The 18,705-nt window shown below is 42.4% G+C and overlaps 1 protein-coding gene and 1 non-coding gene across 8 annotated transcripts in view; one reads left to right on the top strand and one right to left on the bottom strand.

Moving 5' to 3' along the window:
• The window catches only part of znf532 (zinc finger protein 532), a 259,899-nt gene that overhangs the window by 128,285 nt on the left and 112,909 nt on the right, over positions 1-18,705 (bottom strand). For 6 of the 7 annotated variants that reach the window (XM_068031104.1, XM_068031094.1, XM_068031114.1 and 3 more), the window contains one exon: positions 2,358-4,849. In XM_068031104.1, coding sequence (XP_067887205.1) covers positions 2,358-4,823 — 2,466 coding nt within the window. In that variant the 5' untranslated portion in view covers positions 4,824-4,849. The remainder of the gene's footprint in view (positions 1-2,357; positions 4,850-18,705) is intronic. The other variant, XM_068031142.1, reaches the window with a different exon arrangement.
• LOC137377797 (U1 spliceosomal RNA) lies at positions 8,158-8,316 on the top strand. Its single transcript, XR_010976488.1, has one exon. It is a non-coding gene; the product is annotated as a U1 spliceosomal RNA (small nuclear RNA).

Genomic DNA, 18,705 nt, shown 5'->3' with positions numbered 1-18,705 from the left:
TAAGTCGTAGATAGTTACAAGAACTGAAAACTCAGTTGGCCGCACTCTGCATAATTAATTTTGTTCTACAAGGGCTATCAATGACTCTCAGTACCTCCTCCCTGCTCAAGTCATTAAGCACTGATGCCAGTAAACAAAAATATCTCCACTAAAACAGAAATGAACAGAAAAAAAATCAAAAGAGGTTATCATAATTCTTTTTAATGGGTCCATTTATTTTACATTGTTCCCTTGAGTCAATGAAAATAAAATCAGGAGAGATATAAAACGGGCTGCCAACTCACCATCCTCCATTTTACACTATTTCACAAAGTCAATAACTACTTGTTTTCATTACTGTACATATATCTCAAGCTGCTGCTGCCGCCAACAGCTCTTGGTGTTCTGATTTAGGATTTATTCACCAATGAAGCAACAGCTCTAGGAACACCCCTTTGCAAACCTCCAGGCTCACCAAATCCAAACCGGACAAACCAGAAATGCAAAAGTAGAATAGTTGCTTAAGTTTTGCAGGCTGGATCACCAGGGAACAAGGACAATGGACCTGAATTGAGACACTCCTACTGCAGTGGAAACGCTGTAGAAATAGTATTCTCGACAGATGTTTCCAAGGCTTTCTTCATCTGAACTCATCCTGTATCACTGTAAATACGGCATATTGTGGCATAATGAAAATTGAAGGATTAAATTTAAGAAATCATATTAAGTCACATCATATACAGTTTTGTAAGGAGTTAAGCCAACTGAGTACAAAACAATTGAGTTCTTGCAGCTGACACAGCTTTAAAATTTCGGTTTACAATTGCTCTGTAGAATTTATGATCCTTGATTAAGGCTTTCCCCCTCAGGAATCTATTGCTTTTATTATCTGCAGACTAGATTATTTCGATGCTTTTTTGGCCAGCCTCCCATCTTCCACTTTCCATAAACTCTGTTGCCCACTATCCGTATCCTAACTTGCAGCAAGTCCCATTCACTCATCATCCCTGTGCTTGCTGAACTACATTGGCACCTGGTCCACCAACAGCTCGATTTTAAAATTTTCATTGTTTGCAAATCACTCCATGGCCTGGTCTTTCCTTATCTCTGTAATATCCTCCAGCCCTACAACCCTCTCCAATAACACTGTATTCAAGTATTGCTGAAAATAGAGACATGTCGAAGCTTTTCGTCTTGCAATCATCAGGACAATCGCAAGAATACCAATGTAAAGGAAAACAACAACTTATCCTGCATGAGAAGAGAGTGCTGATTGGTTGGCAAGTGAACTCTGATTGGTAGAGGCATTGCCATGGTGAATGCACCTTCTGCTGTTCGCAACGGGCAAGGTACAGGCCGTACCCAACCAGCATGTGCTTGCAAAACTCAAAACACAGTGTCCAACATTAGTCGTGATTCCACGATTGGACAACATTTGCTAAATAATCCACAGTGTGCTGATAATTATGCTGACAACCAATTCAAGATTGTCAGTAGAGCTCGCAGAGTAGCACATTTGCGCGTACTGGAAGCTACATATAGGAATACACATGGTCCTGTTCTTTGCAGACAGAAAGAATATGTACAAACATTGCATCTGTTTCAGCTGAACAAACTAAGTGACAGCCATTCGCTGGTTCATTCCTCCCGGCAATGCCTTGACCCGAGTCAAGCTGCCTGGTTTAAATTTTAAACAAAGCTCGGCAGTTAACTGTCAGTCACCCTAAACTGGTGCATTCGCCATGGCAACGCCTCTACCAATCAGAGTTCACTTGCCAACCAATCTTCTCATGCAGTATAAGTTGTTGTTTTCCCTTACACTGGTTATTCTTACGATTGTCCTGATGAGTGCAAGGCAAAAAGCTTTGACAACATGTCTCTATTTTCAGCAATACTCAAGTTCTATACTACCAAATGACTATTTGAACATTGTATTCCTCCAACTCTGGACACTTGTGCATCCCCAACATCTTTCACCCCTGCCATTGGCGGCCATGCATTTATCTGTCTAGGGTACAAACCGCTTCATTTTTCTCTCCTCGTTGAAGACGCTCCTTAAAACCTACCTTTTCAACCCAGTTTTTAAGTTACCTATCCCAATATCTCCTACTGAGGCTCAGTATGTGTCTGATTATGCTCCTGTGAAATGCCTTGGGACGTTTTTATTCTAAAAGCATTACATAACTGCAAGTTGTTGTCACTGTTGTCGTCTACTGCACCCACTTACTGCTGCAAGCATAATTAGGCTTTCAGGAAGAACATTATTAATTGTCCAGGTATACTCAAGTGACCAGATAGGCCATTACTATGAAGCTAATGGAAAATATTTGACTGTATGAAACTACAATTTCCAAACCACTTGACACAACTTGATTTACCTGTCCTCCTGCTTCTGCAGCATGTTGAAAATGTGTGGCAAGCAACATCTCATCCAGAAACGTCTCACTGCACTCCAAACACTTCATGCCATGTCGAGAAAGCTTCGACGGATCCTCATCGAGGGGCATTGCTGGGAGAATGGGAGCATTGGCAGGTGCAGAGATCACTGCACTGGGTATGCTTGTAACAGTTTTTGCAATAATACTTGCAGTGCTACCTGCAGACATCAAGACAGGCGCAGATATAGTAGTGGAAGAAACTGTATTACTGGAACTGGGAATAATCATCTGGTCTGCAGGAACGGGTTTCATAATCAGATGGGAGCACTGCATTATCACACCCTTGTCTTTGTGGCCACGAGCATGAGAAAGAAGACTGCACTTGTTGAAGAAGACCAAGTTCTTTGCACAGTGGTTGCATGTCACTTCAATCCGCACGCTCCTCCTGTCATAATGCTGTGCCAAACTCTTCTCCAAAGCAAACGAATCACCACATTCTAAGCATTTGTACCCACGAAGTGGTATAGTGATATTAGCATTAGTTGGAGGATTTAGGTTCGGCGTGTAGATAGGGACCGGATTTACACTGCTCAGCACCTTGTTAAATGTCTCAACCACTGTGTTCTGGGAATGGGCCACCACATGAACTCTAGATACCTTTTTAGGGGGCTGGGTGGAAGAAGCAGTGATTAGTGCCTGCTTTATGGGCTGTTGCACTTTGGAAAGCACCTGACGGAGTTCAGCAGTCGCTTGGGCAGTTTGAGGCAGAAGGTTAAGGTTAGCAAGGTGCACAGTCTTTGGCACGAGTTTGGCATTTGCAAGGCTGGATGCTGGTACCACCACTGTTTGCTGCTGCATAGCATTGGCAGCCTTTAGGATGGCACTACTGGCACTCTGAACTGAGGCAGCAGAAATGACGGTGGCTTTGACTGTAGTGTTGTTCGCAAACTTCAAGTTGATCACCTGCGATCCTGCCGTCTTCACAGCAGACACTGGAAGGAAAGCAGTGGCAACAGGTTTAATTGTAACCTGTTTCTGAGCAACTTCAGGAGACATTACTGTGTTAGAAGCTGTAACAAGCGCCGATTGCATTGGTGTCGTAGGAGGCGAAGACACAGCAGATTCAGCAGGTGGAGACGACAAAAGTGATGAGACAACCATGGAGTTTGCCTGTTCTGGTCCTCTTCTACCAAGCTCTTGCTCAACATCTGGCATGATTCTGGTCACTGTTCTGGTAATTTCACCAGATGATGTTTTGATGGTCTTGATGCGGACCTTGGGGATTGCAGGCGGTGAGCTTGCAGGAGAGGAAGGGGACCCTTTCATGCTACTTTCACTTGACACGCTCCTGGGGCTATCGGGCTGTTCGATGGCGACTTTCTTCACCACTTCCATTGGGCTCTGAGGGCCCTCTGGAGATTTTTCAGTGACTCTAGGGCTTTCTCTAGATTCTTTTAAAACCGGAGAAGGCCCCCTAGAGACAGACTGAGGTTCCTTATTGGTATCTGCTGCAGCCTTTTTAGCATTCAAAGCAGCAATTGCTGCAATGCACGAGGAAAGCTTGGCGGAGGACTTAGCCCTAAGATTTGAAGAACAAGTAACATTTACTCCGGTTTTCTCACCACTTTTGCCATCGAGGGCTCTGTTATCAAGCTGCTTTTCAGAGGAATTTTTAAAACTCATTTCAGCATCCTCGTCAGATAATTTCTCATCCACATTTCGGGCTTTAAATGTCTCAAGAATCCCTGAATTAACACTGGGACTTTCACACTCTCTGATGCTTTTCAATATCTTACCCTTTTCTTCAGCATCTGGGATGGACACTTCTGGCTTGACCGCGTTCTCCCCTCCTGGCTTCCTTGTCTTCTCACATTCTTGCTCAGCAGTCGGACCTGGAAGTACATTTGCTTGAAAAACTGGTTGGCTTTCCTCTTTGACATGTGGAGGATCATCAACCTCTATTTTATCATCATCCTCAAACTCTTCTGCACTAGAAATGGGGCTGAACTGGTTAAAGGCAGAGTCTTTGAGTCCGGTATCAGGGCCATCAATGGTCTCGGCTCGTGACAAATCTAGTTTTGCTTCGGTCCCTGGCGGGCCTTCACACCTGATTGACTTACTGTCCGAATCTTTAGAATACCCATCTAGAGTTGACACACTAAGGAAGCCATTGTGTAGGCCATTGCCCGAGGAATTATGATTTTCTTTATCTAGAGCTGAGGTTTCTGTTGTTGTGGCTGCAGTCTCGCATGAATCAAGTGTTCGGATGTTTTTTACAATCACGCTTACTACCCCATCGGGTGCCGAGGGAACCTGAGCATCCTCATCCACAGGGATGCTCTGTTTTAGTTGTCCTTCATTCTCATCATGTGCAGATTCAATTGCTGCTTTAGGATCGACCTGCATGTCTGGGATCTCAAACGCAGCAAGCAGGTCATCGAAATCTGGGGTTTTCATATCCCCCATGATCGTCAATTTATAGGTATGCAAAGCTGCAAGAAGAATAAAAAGAAATAAAGTTACACCTTTTGACATCAATAATGCAGTTTTCTTGTAATTTACAAACTGAAAATTTGATTCCTTTCCCAGCTTAGCTGCTTTAATTGGTGAAATTACTGTTATGTAAACGAGATACCAATGGAGCAAAGTGAAATGTAAGAAGCATGTTAGAACTGATGTCTGAAAAATATCACTTTAACCAGAAGCACAATATGAATTTATAAAACGCAATTCTAAATTTAAAGCTTTATTTTTGAGACTAATATTTCACAAGGTTGTCGCAAGGAGTAAATTTTGGTTCAAGATTCAAATGATGTTTACTATTTAAAATGTAGATCTTCTTGCAAAAACCTCACAAATTTATGAACTTTTGAAGAAGAAAATACAAAAAAGAAAAAAGAAGTTTATATAGCAGCTTTAACTAGTTCAGGACATCCCAAAACACCATACTGTCAATGGAGCATTTTTGGAGTGAAATCACTGTTGCAATGTTGGGAAATGCAGCAGCCAATTTGAGCACAGCAAGGAGATAATAACCAGTTAATCTGTTTTCGTGATGCTAGTCGAAGGATAAATGTTGACCAGGACACTGGTTTGAAGAGGGTCACGGGAACGTTTAAGTCAACCTGAGAAAGCAGATAGGACCTCGAGTTAACATCTCATCTGAAATGGAGAATCAAGATATGCTGCAAATACTCAGCAGGTCTGGCAGCATCTGTGGAGAGAGAAGCAGAGTTAACGTTTCAGGTCAGTGACCCTTCTTCAGAACTGGCAAATATTAGAAATGTAAAAGGTTATAAGCAAGTAAATTGGGGGTGGGGCAAGAGGTAACAAAGGAGAAGGTGTAGATAGGACGAGGTCACAGAATAGACCAGAAGGTCATGGAGCAAAGATATGTTAATGGTGTGTTGAAAGACAAAGCATGAGTACAGAGAGGGTGTTAATGGACTGAAAATTGAACAGCCACAAGTACAAACATGAAAAAAAACAGTGGGCAAGCAAACTGAACAAACTAAGATGAAATAAAATAAACACAAAAAAAATAATAAAAAGGAAAAAGAAAAAAATAACTAAAAATAAAAGTAAAATGGGGGCCCGTCATGCTCTGAAATTATTGAACTCAATGTTCAGTCCGGCAGGCTGTAGTGTTTTTGATTTTTAGTTATTTTTTTCTTTTTCCTTTTTTTCATATTTTTTTTGTGTTTGTTTTATTTTATTTCATCTTAGTTTGTTCAGTTTTCTTACCCACTGTTTTTTTCATGTTTGTACTTGTGGCTGTTCAATTGTCAGTCCGTTAACACCCTTTCTGTACTAATGCTTTATCTTTCAACACACCATTAACATATCTTTGCTCCATGACCTTCTGGTCTATTCTGTGACCTCGTCCTATCTACACCTTCTCCTTTGTTATCTCTTGCCCCACCCCCACTTTACTTGCTTATAACCTTTTACATTTCTAATATTTGCCAGTTCTGAAGAAGGGTCACTGACCTGAAACATTAACTCTGCTTCTCTCTCCACAGATGCTGCCAGACCTGCTGAGTATTTCCAGCATTTCTTGTTTTTATTTCCGATTTCCAGCATCCGCAGTATGTTGCTTTTAATCTGAAATGTAGACCTGTGATAGTGTAGTGCTAACTGCTACACTGAAGTGTTCGCCTGGGTTAAATGCTCAAGTCGCAAGAATAGTACTAATGAATTTTGATTTTTTTTTTTAAATCGAACTTCACTAAAAAGTACAGTGATCTAGAAAACACAGCAACACCAACAGATCAAGAAATTGTACAACAATGTTTTTCAAAAAGAATGACATTGGAATTGCTAGCTGGCATTTTGCATATACTCCTTCCTCCCCCTCCAATAGAAAAGAGACAAGTCTATCGAGCAAATATCCATAGCAACAGCCACTTAAATCAACATTAAACTACGGAAGTGCCACTAGTCATTAATAGATTTTTTAAATTGCCTAAAAAAAATTACATGATGGACTACTGGTGCTGACATCAATCCTCTCCTATATGCATGGAACTAAATACAAAATATACAGTGGCCTGCTCATTCATATTGGATTAAGCACAGCACAGGCAATGTCCCAACAAAACAACAAATGTTCACTTCCTTTTTGACTGAAAAACATAATTGAACAAGTGACAAAGCAGCAATATGTTGCTAGAAATCTGGGGAGAATTTGTTGAAAAGCAATTCTAATAAAGGAAATTTAATGCTTCTCGATTACTTCTTGCCCAACTGGAAAATATTTTAATAAGAAACTCACATTGATGATGGTGTCTCAAAACCAGTACTTTGCCTGCGTGAACACGAACCACAGCTTCTTTCAAACTTCCAAATCAAAACAATTACCTCCAATCACAGACAAGCTCAACACCCTTAACTTGGCAAAAATAACTTGCTCAGATTTTTATTCTCCTTTTTTTTGGTCAGGCATAATTAACTCTGCAAATATTTCAAGTAAACATTCTGGTCAAGGGTGAATATGAATTACCCATGCAGCAGCAGGGGAAGTGAGAGCTAGCAGCCAAGAACCCTGCTTAACTCGGTGAAATTGCATCAACTGTGCAGCAAGAGGTGCTACTCTTTGGATGCAGGTGACCTTGTTTCAGACGAAAATACAATAAAGCATGTATTAGTATGACAGTGACAAGTACTTCCTGCAATGAAATGCACATTAACCGCAGCAGCTGGGAAACTATACCATTCTAATGAGTGTTTCATCATTTCATTACATAAAAGAACTGGTAGCTGCAGCTTTACTGCAAGGTCAGTCCTTTACATCCACTGCATTGTTTATTTGTAGGCTTGGAAGCATTTAGGGTAGCTCGTATAAGAAAAATTATTTACATTACTGATGGTTAGCATCTGGAATTCTCTACGACCAACCATTGCTGAATTAAGAGTCCATGAATTCTTTTTAAAGGTCAGCTGCTTTAAAAAGAGGAACATTAAGAGAGTATGGGAAATGAGTGGAAGGATGGGATTAGACTAGTTGCTAACATAGAGAAAAGCACTGGCGCATACCTGATGGACAAAATGGCCTTTCCTGCAGTGTAACATTCGAATATTGACTAAGACTGATGAGTTTTAAATTAATAAATTAAATCTTTAAAAATACTTTTTTGTTGCCTCCATACAGCATACTGGTGGAACTCTCAAGACAACGCTCACAGGTAAACATTTACAAAAAAAAAAAATCAAAAGTTTATAAATATATCTCTATTCATTCCCCACACAAGTTAAGTAAATTTGTCCATCATTGTATCATTTCTAGAAGAAGTAGGCAGATTAGATGACCTGGCAGGGGAGAGACCATGATCAAGAAGGTGGTTCTCCCAGGACGAGGCTAGCCCATTGCACTTCGGGTGTGCTGACGCCTGCGATGTCCCCAAATGCGGGATACTCGACTGCAAAATTTGTGGTAGTGGGGGACTGCGTTTGCGCTCTAAAAGGGCGGTGCAGTGGTTAGCACCGCAGCCTCACAGCTCCAGGGACCCGGGTTCGATTCCGGGTATGCCTGTGTGGAGTTTGCAAGTTCTCCCTGTGTCTGCGTGGGTTTTCTCCGGGTGCTCCGGTTTCCTCCCACAAGCCAAAAGACTTGCAGGTTGATAGGTAAATTGGCCATTATAAATTGTCACTAGTATAGGTAGGTGGTAGGGAAATATAGGGATAGGTGGGGATGTTTGTTGGGAATATGGGATTAGTGTAGGATTAGTATAAAATGGGTGGTTGATGTTCGGCACAGACTCAGTGGGCCGAAGGGCCTGTTTCAGTGCTGTATCTCTAATCTAAAAAAGAATAGATCAAAGGGAGGGAATTTTATCCTGGCTGCAGGGGTCTCGAGGTCGGAAGAAACCAGCAGCAATCCTTCCATAGGATTTAGGACCCCGTTGCCAGAAGTCCCGCCCTTGGAGAGCTGTCGGCCAATCAGATGTGGTGGCTGCTGCTGAAAGTGACCGTCTTGGAGGCCAAGGAATGTCGCTGCAGCCAGGCCTCAGGTAGGTCAGGACAGAAGGGGTCTTGCAGGGTGGGGGGTCACGGGAGAGGGGTGGGCGGGGGGAGGTGGCCCTCAGCTCCCGCCGCGCACCCCCCCCCCCCCCCCCCCCCCATTCCAGGTCACTCATTCAGGCATTAAGTGCCTTTGAACAAGGGACCTCCACCCTCCCGCCCCACCCCCAGAGCCGGGAAGCAGCCCGCACAGTTTTCCCTGGCACGCTTCCCGTGCGCTTACAGATGTGCCTGCCGCAGAGTTAATTGCGGCTGCGGTGGGAAGAAGCCCTTAATTGGGGATTAATTATCCAGTTAAGGGCCTCAATTGGCAGCGGGGCAGGAAGGCGGTTCACAGGCCTTCCCGACCCTGATTAAATTTGGCAGAGGCGGGATGGTGGCGGCAACCATCCCCGTCCCAGCCGATTTTATGCTCTCCCCACCTCCAAACTTGCCATGGGAGAAGAGCACAGAATTCCCCCCAGAATCCAAGATTTAAAATATTGCATCTGTACATATATCCTGTCTACAAAACATAACTTCTTGTTGTCACAGTTTTGTAAACTTTTCCCAATCATAAATTCCCACATCCACATTAGTAATGGAATCTGTTCATGTAAACTTGACATTCTGTAACTATGTCCTCCTGCCAGTGGGGGACACAGTAGCATCTTTCATTCATGGGATGTGGGCATCGCTGGCTCAGCCAGCATTTATTGCCCATCCCTAAGTGCCCTTGAGAAGGTGGTGGTGAGCTGCCTTCTTGAACCGCTGCAGACCATGTGAGGTAGGTACACCCACAGTGCTGTTAGGAAAGGAGTTCCAGGATTTTGACCCAGCGACAGTGAAGGAACGGCGATATAGTTCCAAGTCAGGATGGTGTGTAGTTTGGAGGGGAACTTGCAGGTGGTGGTGTTCCCACGCATCGGCTGCCTTTGTCCTTCTAGGTGGTAGAGGTCGCGGGTTTGGAAGGTGCTGTCTAAGGAGCCTTGGCGCGTTGCTGCAGTGCATCTTGTAGATGGTACACACTGCTGCCACTGCGAGTCGATGGTGGAGGGAGTGAATGTTTGTGAATGGGATGCCAATTAAGTCCTGGATGGTGTCGAGCTTCTTGAGTGTTGTTGGAGCTGCACCCAACCAGGCAAGTGGAGAGTATTCCATCACACTCTTGACTTGTGCCTTGTAGATGGTGGACAGGCTTTGTGGAGTCAGGAGGTGAGTTACTCGCCGCAGGATTCCTAGCCTCTGACCTGCTCTTGTAGCCACGGTATTTATACGGCTTCTTCAGTTCAGTTTATTGTCAATGGCCCCATTCAAGATTTTGATAGTGGGGGATTCAGTGATCATAATGCCATTGAATGTCAAAGAGAGATGGTTAGATTCTCTTGTTGGAGATGGTCATTGCCTGGCACTTGTGTGGTGCGAATGTTACTTGATATCCCTTGATACCCTTACCTAATAAAAAAAAACATTCATTTCAGTCTTGAAATTTTCAATTGACCCAGCATCCAGAGTCTTTTGGGGGAAATTCCACATTTCCACTTGTGGATGAAAGTTCTTCGTGATGAATGGCCTAGTTCAAATATTAAGATTTACGTCCCCCTTTTTCTGGATTCACTCATCAGAGGAAAAAGCATCTCCTAGCAAATCCTTATCGTTTTAAACACTTCAATTAGACCCCTCAACTGTCTAAATTCAAAGGAAAACAAGCCAAGTTTATGCAGGCTGGTCTCAATTTAACCCTGGTATCATTCCAACTGAAGGGAAAAAGGCATCAGGATAGGGCCGCCTAGGAGCAAAAGTGCTTTTATAGTTAAATTCAGGAAAATGCCTTTTATCTTCACAAGATTTAATTGTACATTTAACATAATGGGGTCTCTTCCCAAAATAAACTTCAAGCACAAAGCATAGCTTTATGAAGAATACAATCAATAATTAATACAGTAGAAAAACTGATATTACAATTAAGCAACCTCTTAGGTTTATGCTCAATTTAGAATTGCTTTAACAACACTTGCTCAATTCCCAAAATGCATAATCTTTTAGAAATCAAGTATCTATTTTAGACTAATGAAAGTAATGTATTCATGGTTGGCTCATGCTTGTCAAGATGATCCCAAATATTTTGATGGACATTGTTGTAGTGTAGCATGGCTCTCTTTTGTAGCCAGGACATCTGCTCCACAGGCAATCTCTAAGCCTGCATCAAGACACAAAGCTGTGAGACGTCGAGCAGGCATGAAGCTTCCATGTGAGGTGGCGCCGTCACAAGGTGAATGGCAAGGTTGAAACAAACAGTCATGGTAAAGCCATGTCTCTCCCCAATTCTTACCTTAAAAGTCTTTAACCTTGAACCACACGTCGTCAATAATAGATTCCTCGAAATACAACCCACACTTGATGATGCATTCAAGTTAAGTACACAGGTGTTCAAACGATCTCCAGCTATCCTTTGAGTCAAGCTTTTATTGCTATGGTTAAGTTACTCTGGTGATCTATCCTTTTCGATGTGGTCTTTTTATGATGTGAAAGTTAATATGTTGTAAAAAGCCCTTCAGCCTTTATAAAGAATCCTTTTTCGGTACACTGGAGCGGTTTAATATCATGCTTTTGTTTTGTCACTTGTATTTTTACTATACCATAGTTTTAGTTCAGTTGTGGGCAAAGTTTTAGAAGTTAGTCTTAGCTTGCTGAAAATGGCATTAATGGGGTGGCAAAGGCCCCAAAATGAAGTTAGCAGACCTACTACCCTGTTAACACTGATCAATCACGGTCACTTTTACTGGGGTCACAGCGAAGGGTCTAAACACTTGCCTGCTTCAGATGGTAGGGACTCTTTTATGATATCCAAATCAGGGTCCGATAACATTCATAATTTTAGGACATGTGTTATACATGGTCCGATTAGTTTTACTAGTGATAAGGCCCTGAAATATTACATTTTAAATTATTTTTGTAGGGCCAGGAGGAGCAGGAGTCAAATATAAAATAGTATATTGCCACAAAACAGCTAGTGATAAGTAAACCCCAAATGATAATGTTTTAAACCATTGTTTTGAGTGCATATACATAAGGGCTAATTTTAACACCACGTACCTGCCGTAAACTACATGGTAGCAGCCCAAAAATAGTTGGGTCACTAAGTGTCCCATTTACGCGACAGCTCCATTCGCTGCCATTTTGGGTAGGGTCCTGAGAAGGGTGGCAGAAGACCCATCTGTTCTGGCAGGAGGCCACATGTAATGTGTAAATCAGGGCTGCTATGATGTGCATTTTCACAAGTGGTCGATCATTCCTTAAAAGGGACTTATATTCCTTAAATATAGGGTATTTTAGCATTGTGGTTATGTCACTAGACTAATCCAGAGACTGAGCTAATAATCCAGAGACGGGAGTTCAAACCTCAACATGGCAGTTTGTGAATTTGAATTCAGTTAATAAATATGGAAAGAACTGGTATCAGTAATGGTGGCCATGAAACAATAAGATTTCCGTAAAAATTCAACTGGTTCATTAATGTTCTTTAGGGAAGAATAAATAGTTACTGGTTGGCGAATTGAGAACAATGGATAAAGGTCAGAGGCTTGAAATGTCTGTTGCAACACCCTTTCCATACAATACTTGTGCTGTCTTCACGTGGGCCTTTACATTATTGGCATTAGGACCACTGCTTTTCTGATAGATATTAATGATGTGGACTTGGGTAAACGGGGCATAATTTCAAAGTTTGCAGTTGACCCAAAGCTCAGAAATGTATTAAAACAATGAAAAACATAGTAACAGACTTCAGGGGACCAACAAGACTGGTGAAATGGGCAGACACACGTGTTACGACTGAGGCAGGAGGAGCGCACTCTTTAATCGAGTCCCACTTCTCCACAGGTCACAGCATATATTTTAAATTTTCCCACTTCCTGATAGTCAATCATATGCTCTATTATTCACAGAATAGAACACACTAACCAGGATTCTTTAATGAACAAAATTACCAGTTTATTATAAAAATAAGTCTTAACTAGTAATTACGTTTTTTTTTATTCATTCATGGGATGTGGGCATCGCTGGCCAGGCCAGCATTTATTGCCCATCCCTAATTGCCCTTGAGAAGGTGTTGGTGAGCTGCCTTCTTGAACCACTGCAGTCCATGTGAGGTAGGTACACCCACAGTGCTGTTAGGAAAGGAGTTCCAGGATTTTGACCCAGCGACAGTGAAGGAACGGCGATATAGTTCCAAGTCAGGATGGTGTGTAGTTTGGAGGGGAACTTGCAGGTGGTGGTGTTCCCATGCATCGGCTGCCTTTGTCCTTCTAGGTGGTAGAGGTCGCGGGTTTGGAAGGTGCTGTCTAAGGAGCCTTGGTGCGTTGCTGCAGTGCATCTTGTAGATGGTACACACTGCTGCCATTGCGAGTCGATGGTGGAGGGAGTGAATGTTTGTGAATGGGATGCCAATTAAGTCCTGGATGATGTCGAGCTTCTTGAGTGTTGTTGGAGCTGCACACATCCAGGTAAGTGGACAGTATTCCATCACACTCCTGACTTGTGCCTTGTAGATGGTGGACAGGCTTTGGGGAGTCAAGTGGTGAGTTACTCGCCGCAGGATTCCTAGCCTCTGACCTGCTCTTGTAGCCACGGTATTTATATGGCTACTCCAGTTCAGTTTCAGGTCAATGGCAGCCCCTAGGATGTTGATAGTGGGGGATTCAGCGATGGTAATGCCATTGAATGTCAAGGGGAGATGGTTAGATTCTCTCTTGTTGGAGATGGTCATTGCCTGGCACTTATGTGGCGCGAATGTTACTTGCCACTTATCAGCCCAAGCCTGGATATTGTCCAGGTCCTGCTGCATTTCTACACGGACTGCTTCGGTATCTGAGGAGTCACGAATGGTGCTGAACATTGTGCAATCATCAGCGAACATCCCCACTTCTGACCTTGTGACTGAAGGAAGGTCATTGATGAAGCAGCTGAAGATGGTTGGGCCGAGTAAAGCACATATTTTAAATTTTAAAGTCTCCTTTTTTACTTTAGCTTCTCACGCACACAAACACACGGACATACACTAATTAACAGGGAAAATAAAATGGATTTTTTTAAATTCAGAGTTCTGTTACAGACAAAAAAGCACTTGTGCTGATTACTTGCTCATTTTTGAAGAAAGTAGCAGATGAGATATGTTGCTCCAAAACTGGCATACAGTCCAGCCTCCAAGTACATGTAGACAAGTCACTAGGATCTTTTAAAACAGTTCTTTTCATGCGGTATTGAGAATCATTTTAGCAGGCTTTCTTCAAAGAAAGGAGATGAGCTGAATTGACACAGTGGACTTAGAGTCATAGAGAGATACAGCACTGAAACAGGCCCTTCGGCCCACCAAGTCTGTGCCGACCATCAACCACCCATTTATGCTAATCCTACATTAATCCCACATCCCCACCTTCCCTCAATTCTCCTACGACCTACCGACACTGGGGGCAATTTACAATGGCCAATTTACTCATCAACCTGCAAGTCTTTGGCTGTGGGAGGAAACCGGAGCACCCGGCGGAAACCCATGCGGTCACAGGAAGAACTTGCAAACTCCGCACAGGCAGTACCCAGAACTGAACCCGGGTTGCTGGAGCTGTGAGGCTGCGGTGCTAACCACTGTGCCCAACGACTTCTCAGGGTCTTTGAGATGTTGGAAAGCAAACTGGGTTGTGGTCTTCTCTCCGTCCTTCACTTCTTCTTCAGGCTAACTTTATCAGCTGCTCACTCCAGAAGGTAAAACACACTCTGACTGCTACAAACTTGAGTTTTCTGCCCTCTCAGGTATGCGCTGCTGGGCTTGTCCAATCAAGGGTCGCGACTGACTTCTCTGCCCACATTTTCCCCTGTTACCAGGGTTTCTGTTTGTTTTTTTTTTGAGTCATGTGACAACCAGTAAACATTGTTGCCAAATTAGTTTTTTCAGTGCCCTCTTGAAAAAAAATTGGTCCAACATTTATTCAGTTTGACTATGAATTCCTCAAAAAATATTTTAATGAAAATAATCACTTCCATAACACATGGCAGATGAAATTTAACACAGAGAAGTGTGAAGTGATACATTTTGGCAGGAAGAATAAGTGAGACAACATAAACTAAACGATTCAATTTAAAAGGGGGCATAGAAACTGAGACACCTGGAGTGTATGTACACAAATCTTTGCAGGTGGCAGGACAAGTTAAGACGACTATCAATAAAGAAAATGGCGTGCTTGGCTGTATTAATCAAGGCATAGAGTAAAAAGCAAGGAAGTTATGCTAAATCTTTATAAAATATTGGATAGGCCTCAGCTGGAATATTATGTCCAATTCGGGGCACCACACTTCAGGAAGGATGTCAAGGTCTTGGAGAGGATGCAGAGGAGATTTACTAGAATGGCATAAGGGATGAGGGTCCTTAGTTATGTGGAAAGACTAAAGAAACTAGAAGTGTTCTCCTTAGTGCAGAGAAGGCTAAGGGGGAGCTGTTCAAAATCATGAAAAGGTTTGATGGAATAAATAAGGAGATACTGTTCTCAGTAGCAGAACGGTCAGTATCCAGAGAACACAGATTTAAAGGCGATTGGCAAAAGAACCAGAGGCGGCATTTGGAAATATTTTTTACATACACAGAGAGTTGCTGTGATCTTGAATACATTGCCTGAAAGGGTGATGTAAGTGGATTGAATAGTAACTTTCAAAGGGGAATTGAAAATATATAGGGTTCCGGGGAAAGAGTAGGGGAGTGGGACTAATTGAATAGGCCTATTAAAGAGCTAGCACAGAGACGATGGGTCAAATGGCCTCCTTCTGTGCTGTATGATTATGGTGCTGTACAAAGGCTCTCTTATTATCCTCATACTATCCTTACCACAATTGTACCGGGCATTGGTGAAGCCACACCTGGAGTACTGTGTGCAATTTTGGTCTCCTTACCCAAGGAAGAACATACTTGCCCTATAGAGAGTGCAAAGAAGTTTCACTCGACTGGTTCCAGGGATGAGGGGACTGTCCTATAAGGAGAAATTGAGTAAACTAGGCATACAATCCCTGGAAATTAGGAGAATGAAAGGTGATCTAATTGAAACATATAAAATTCTTAAGGGGCTTAAGATGTTAAGAAAATGTTTTCCCTGGCTGGGGAATCTAGAACATGGAGTCACAGTCTCAGAATAAGGAATCGGCCATTTAGGACTGAGATGAGGAGAAATTTATTTACTCAAAGGGTTGTGAATCTTTGGAATTCTCGAGCCCTGGGAGCTGTAGATGCTCAAAAGAGGTCGATAGATTTTTGGATACTAAGGAAATTAAGGAATATGGGGATAGTGCGGGAAATTAGAGTTGAGGTAGAAGATCAGCCGTGATCTTGTTTTATGGTGGAGCAGGCTTGAAGGGCCAAATGGCCTACTCCAGCTCCTATTTCTTACATTCTTATATAGATCCTTATCAAATGACTGTTGCTGAGGAACTGTTTCAGCCTTCTTGAAGATCCTTGTGTCACAGCAGAGAAGTGTCTCTCATTACAGTTGTCATGCATCAAAATACGTGTGCTGGCTCCATTAATTTGCTTAAGCATGCCATTGTATTACTGGATTGCGTGGCAGTTCCACTGCTGTCCTCGTGTATATCCTTGTACCACTATGTGGAGGTTCTGTATGGAGGTTCATGCTAATCTTTTCAGTGTTCAAGTATCTTCAGTTTAGCCAGCTCTAAAATGTAGCAGGTTTATTGCTGGCAAAGTCACCTTTGTTTTAATTTTAAAAAATATTCTTTGTATCTCTAGCCATTTTAAAAAACCCATATGCTATCATTCAGAGCTTTAATTAGCAATTTGACATCCATATTCCACCCGAATATGCTACTAAAATACTTTTTACTCAAGTTTTAAAATCTGTTATTGGTCTCACATCACTGACTATTAAAAGGCATTGCTATTTTTGATTCAACATTTTAAGCACCTTCAGTATTCTGCCATGCAATTGGCACAGGGCCACATCATTATACATTTCTATCAAAAATCATGATTTACTGTATAAAATTTCTTTACGAGTCAATGTGAATCTCACTGATCAAAATTTGATGAGGGTAAGCATTCCAGCAATAACTTTAGTTAAATAAATCACAATTGGTGTATATCTATAGCCAAGTATCAATGGCTTTTGATAAAAGGATTTTTTTGAGTTTGGTAACAGTCAGATCAAACATCTTTAATCAGTGCATGAGTAACACAAAGTGGGAAAGTTTGATACTTGCTCAGTTGTAGGAGAACTACAATTAGACTCAGCACTCCAAGAAATGGAACAGAAATAAAAGACAACTTTGTTCCTGATCACAATCCATAGAATCTTTGAATCATAGCCCATCTTAGCTGTGCTAGGTCCTTGAAAGCAATATCGAATTAACCCCACTCCTCTGCTATAGAATTAAATTCCAGTGTGTATGAATACCCTACATTACAATATATTTCCTATATTACAACAGTACTTCACTGGTTGTAAAATGCTTTGGTCATGACCTCGCAGACTGAGGTCATGAAAGGCAAACATAAATGCAAGTTCTTTCTTTCCACGCAGCAAGAATATAATTCGGGGTCAGCTGCGACAAGATCCACTATTCCCCCAAAGGTCAAGTAATCTCCCAATAGAATTAGAGAATCATACAGCACAGAAGGAAGGGGACTATTCGACCCATCTTGTCTATGCCAGCTCTCTGAAACAGCCACCAATTAGACCCAAACCTTTCCTCATAACGATGCAAACCTTTCATTTTTAAGTCAGAGATCCAATTCCCATTTGAAAGTTACTACTGAGTCTGCTTCCATCACCATTTCAAACAATGTATTCCAGCCCATCATAACTCATTGAGCAAAAAAAATTCTCATCTGCCACCTGGCTTTTTTGCCAATTATTTTAAATCTATTATTGACCCTCCCGCCAATGGAAACAGTTACTCCCAGTCCACTTTATCAAAAGCCCACATAATTTTGACCACTTGTATCAAATCTCCCCTTAACCTTCACTGCACTAAAGAGAACAATGTCAGGTTCTCCAATGTATCCATATTTACAAGAATGTTGCCAGGGCTGAAAAATTGCAGCTATGAGGAAAGACTGGATAGGCTAGGGGCTGTTTTCCTTGGAACAGAGGAGGCTGAGGGGTGACTTAATTGAGGAGAACAAAATTATGAGGGGCCAGGACAGGGAGTACCTGTTTCCTCTAGCAGAGAGGTCAATTACCAGGAGGCACAGATTTAAGATGATTGGTAGAAAGATTAGAGGGGACATGAGGAAAAACTTTTTCATCCAGAGGGTGGTAGGTGTCTGGAATTCACTGCCAGGAATGGTGGTGGAGGCAGAATCCCTCAATTATTTAAAAAAGGTACCTGGACATGCACCTGAAGTGCTGTAATGGGCAAGGCTATGGACCAGTTGCAGGAAGGTGGAATTAGTTTTTTCAGCAGACACATAGACAATGGTCTGAATGGCCTCTTTGTGCCGTAATTTTTCTATGGCTCTATGCTTCTATAACGGAAGTCCCTCATTCCTGGTACAATGCTAGTAAAACTTCTTGGCAACTTCTCAAAGCCTTGGAATCATTTCTAAAGTTTGACGCCCAGAATTGGACACAGTATTCTAGCTGAGGGCTCACCAGTGGTTTATAAATGATTATATGTTCCTTGATTTTGTATTCTATGAGTTGAATATTGTGGCACTAGGCAGGGATCCGAGCGCCGGGCCGAAAAGGCAGGGGGATTCCCACCTTGGCCTTTCGGACCCCCGCCAATTCAACGTGCGATCTAATAGCACTCAGTCACCATTGGCCTCCCAGAGCTGCCGGCCAGTCAGAGG

This window comes from Heterodontus francisci, chromosome 1, assembly GCF_036365525.1.
Source record: "Heterodontus francisci isolate sHetFra1 chromosome 1, sHetFra1.hap1, whole genome shotgun sequence".
NCBI lineage: Eukaryota > Metazoa > Chordata > Chondrichthyes > Heterodontiformes > Heterodontidae > Heterodontus > Heterodontus francisci.
This window is presented reverse-complemented; position numbering and strand designations above follow the sequence as displayed.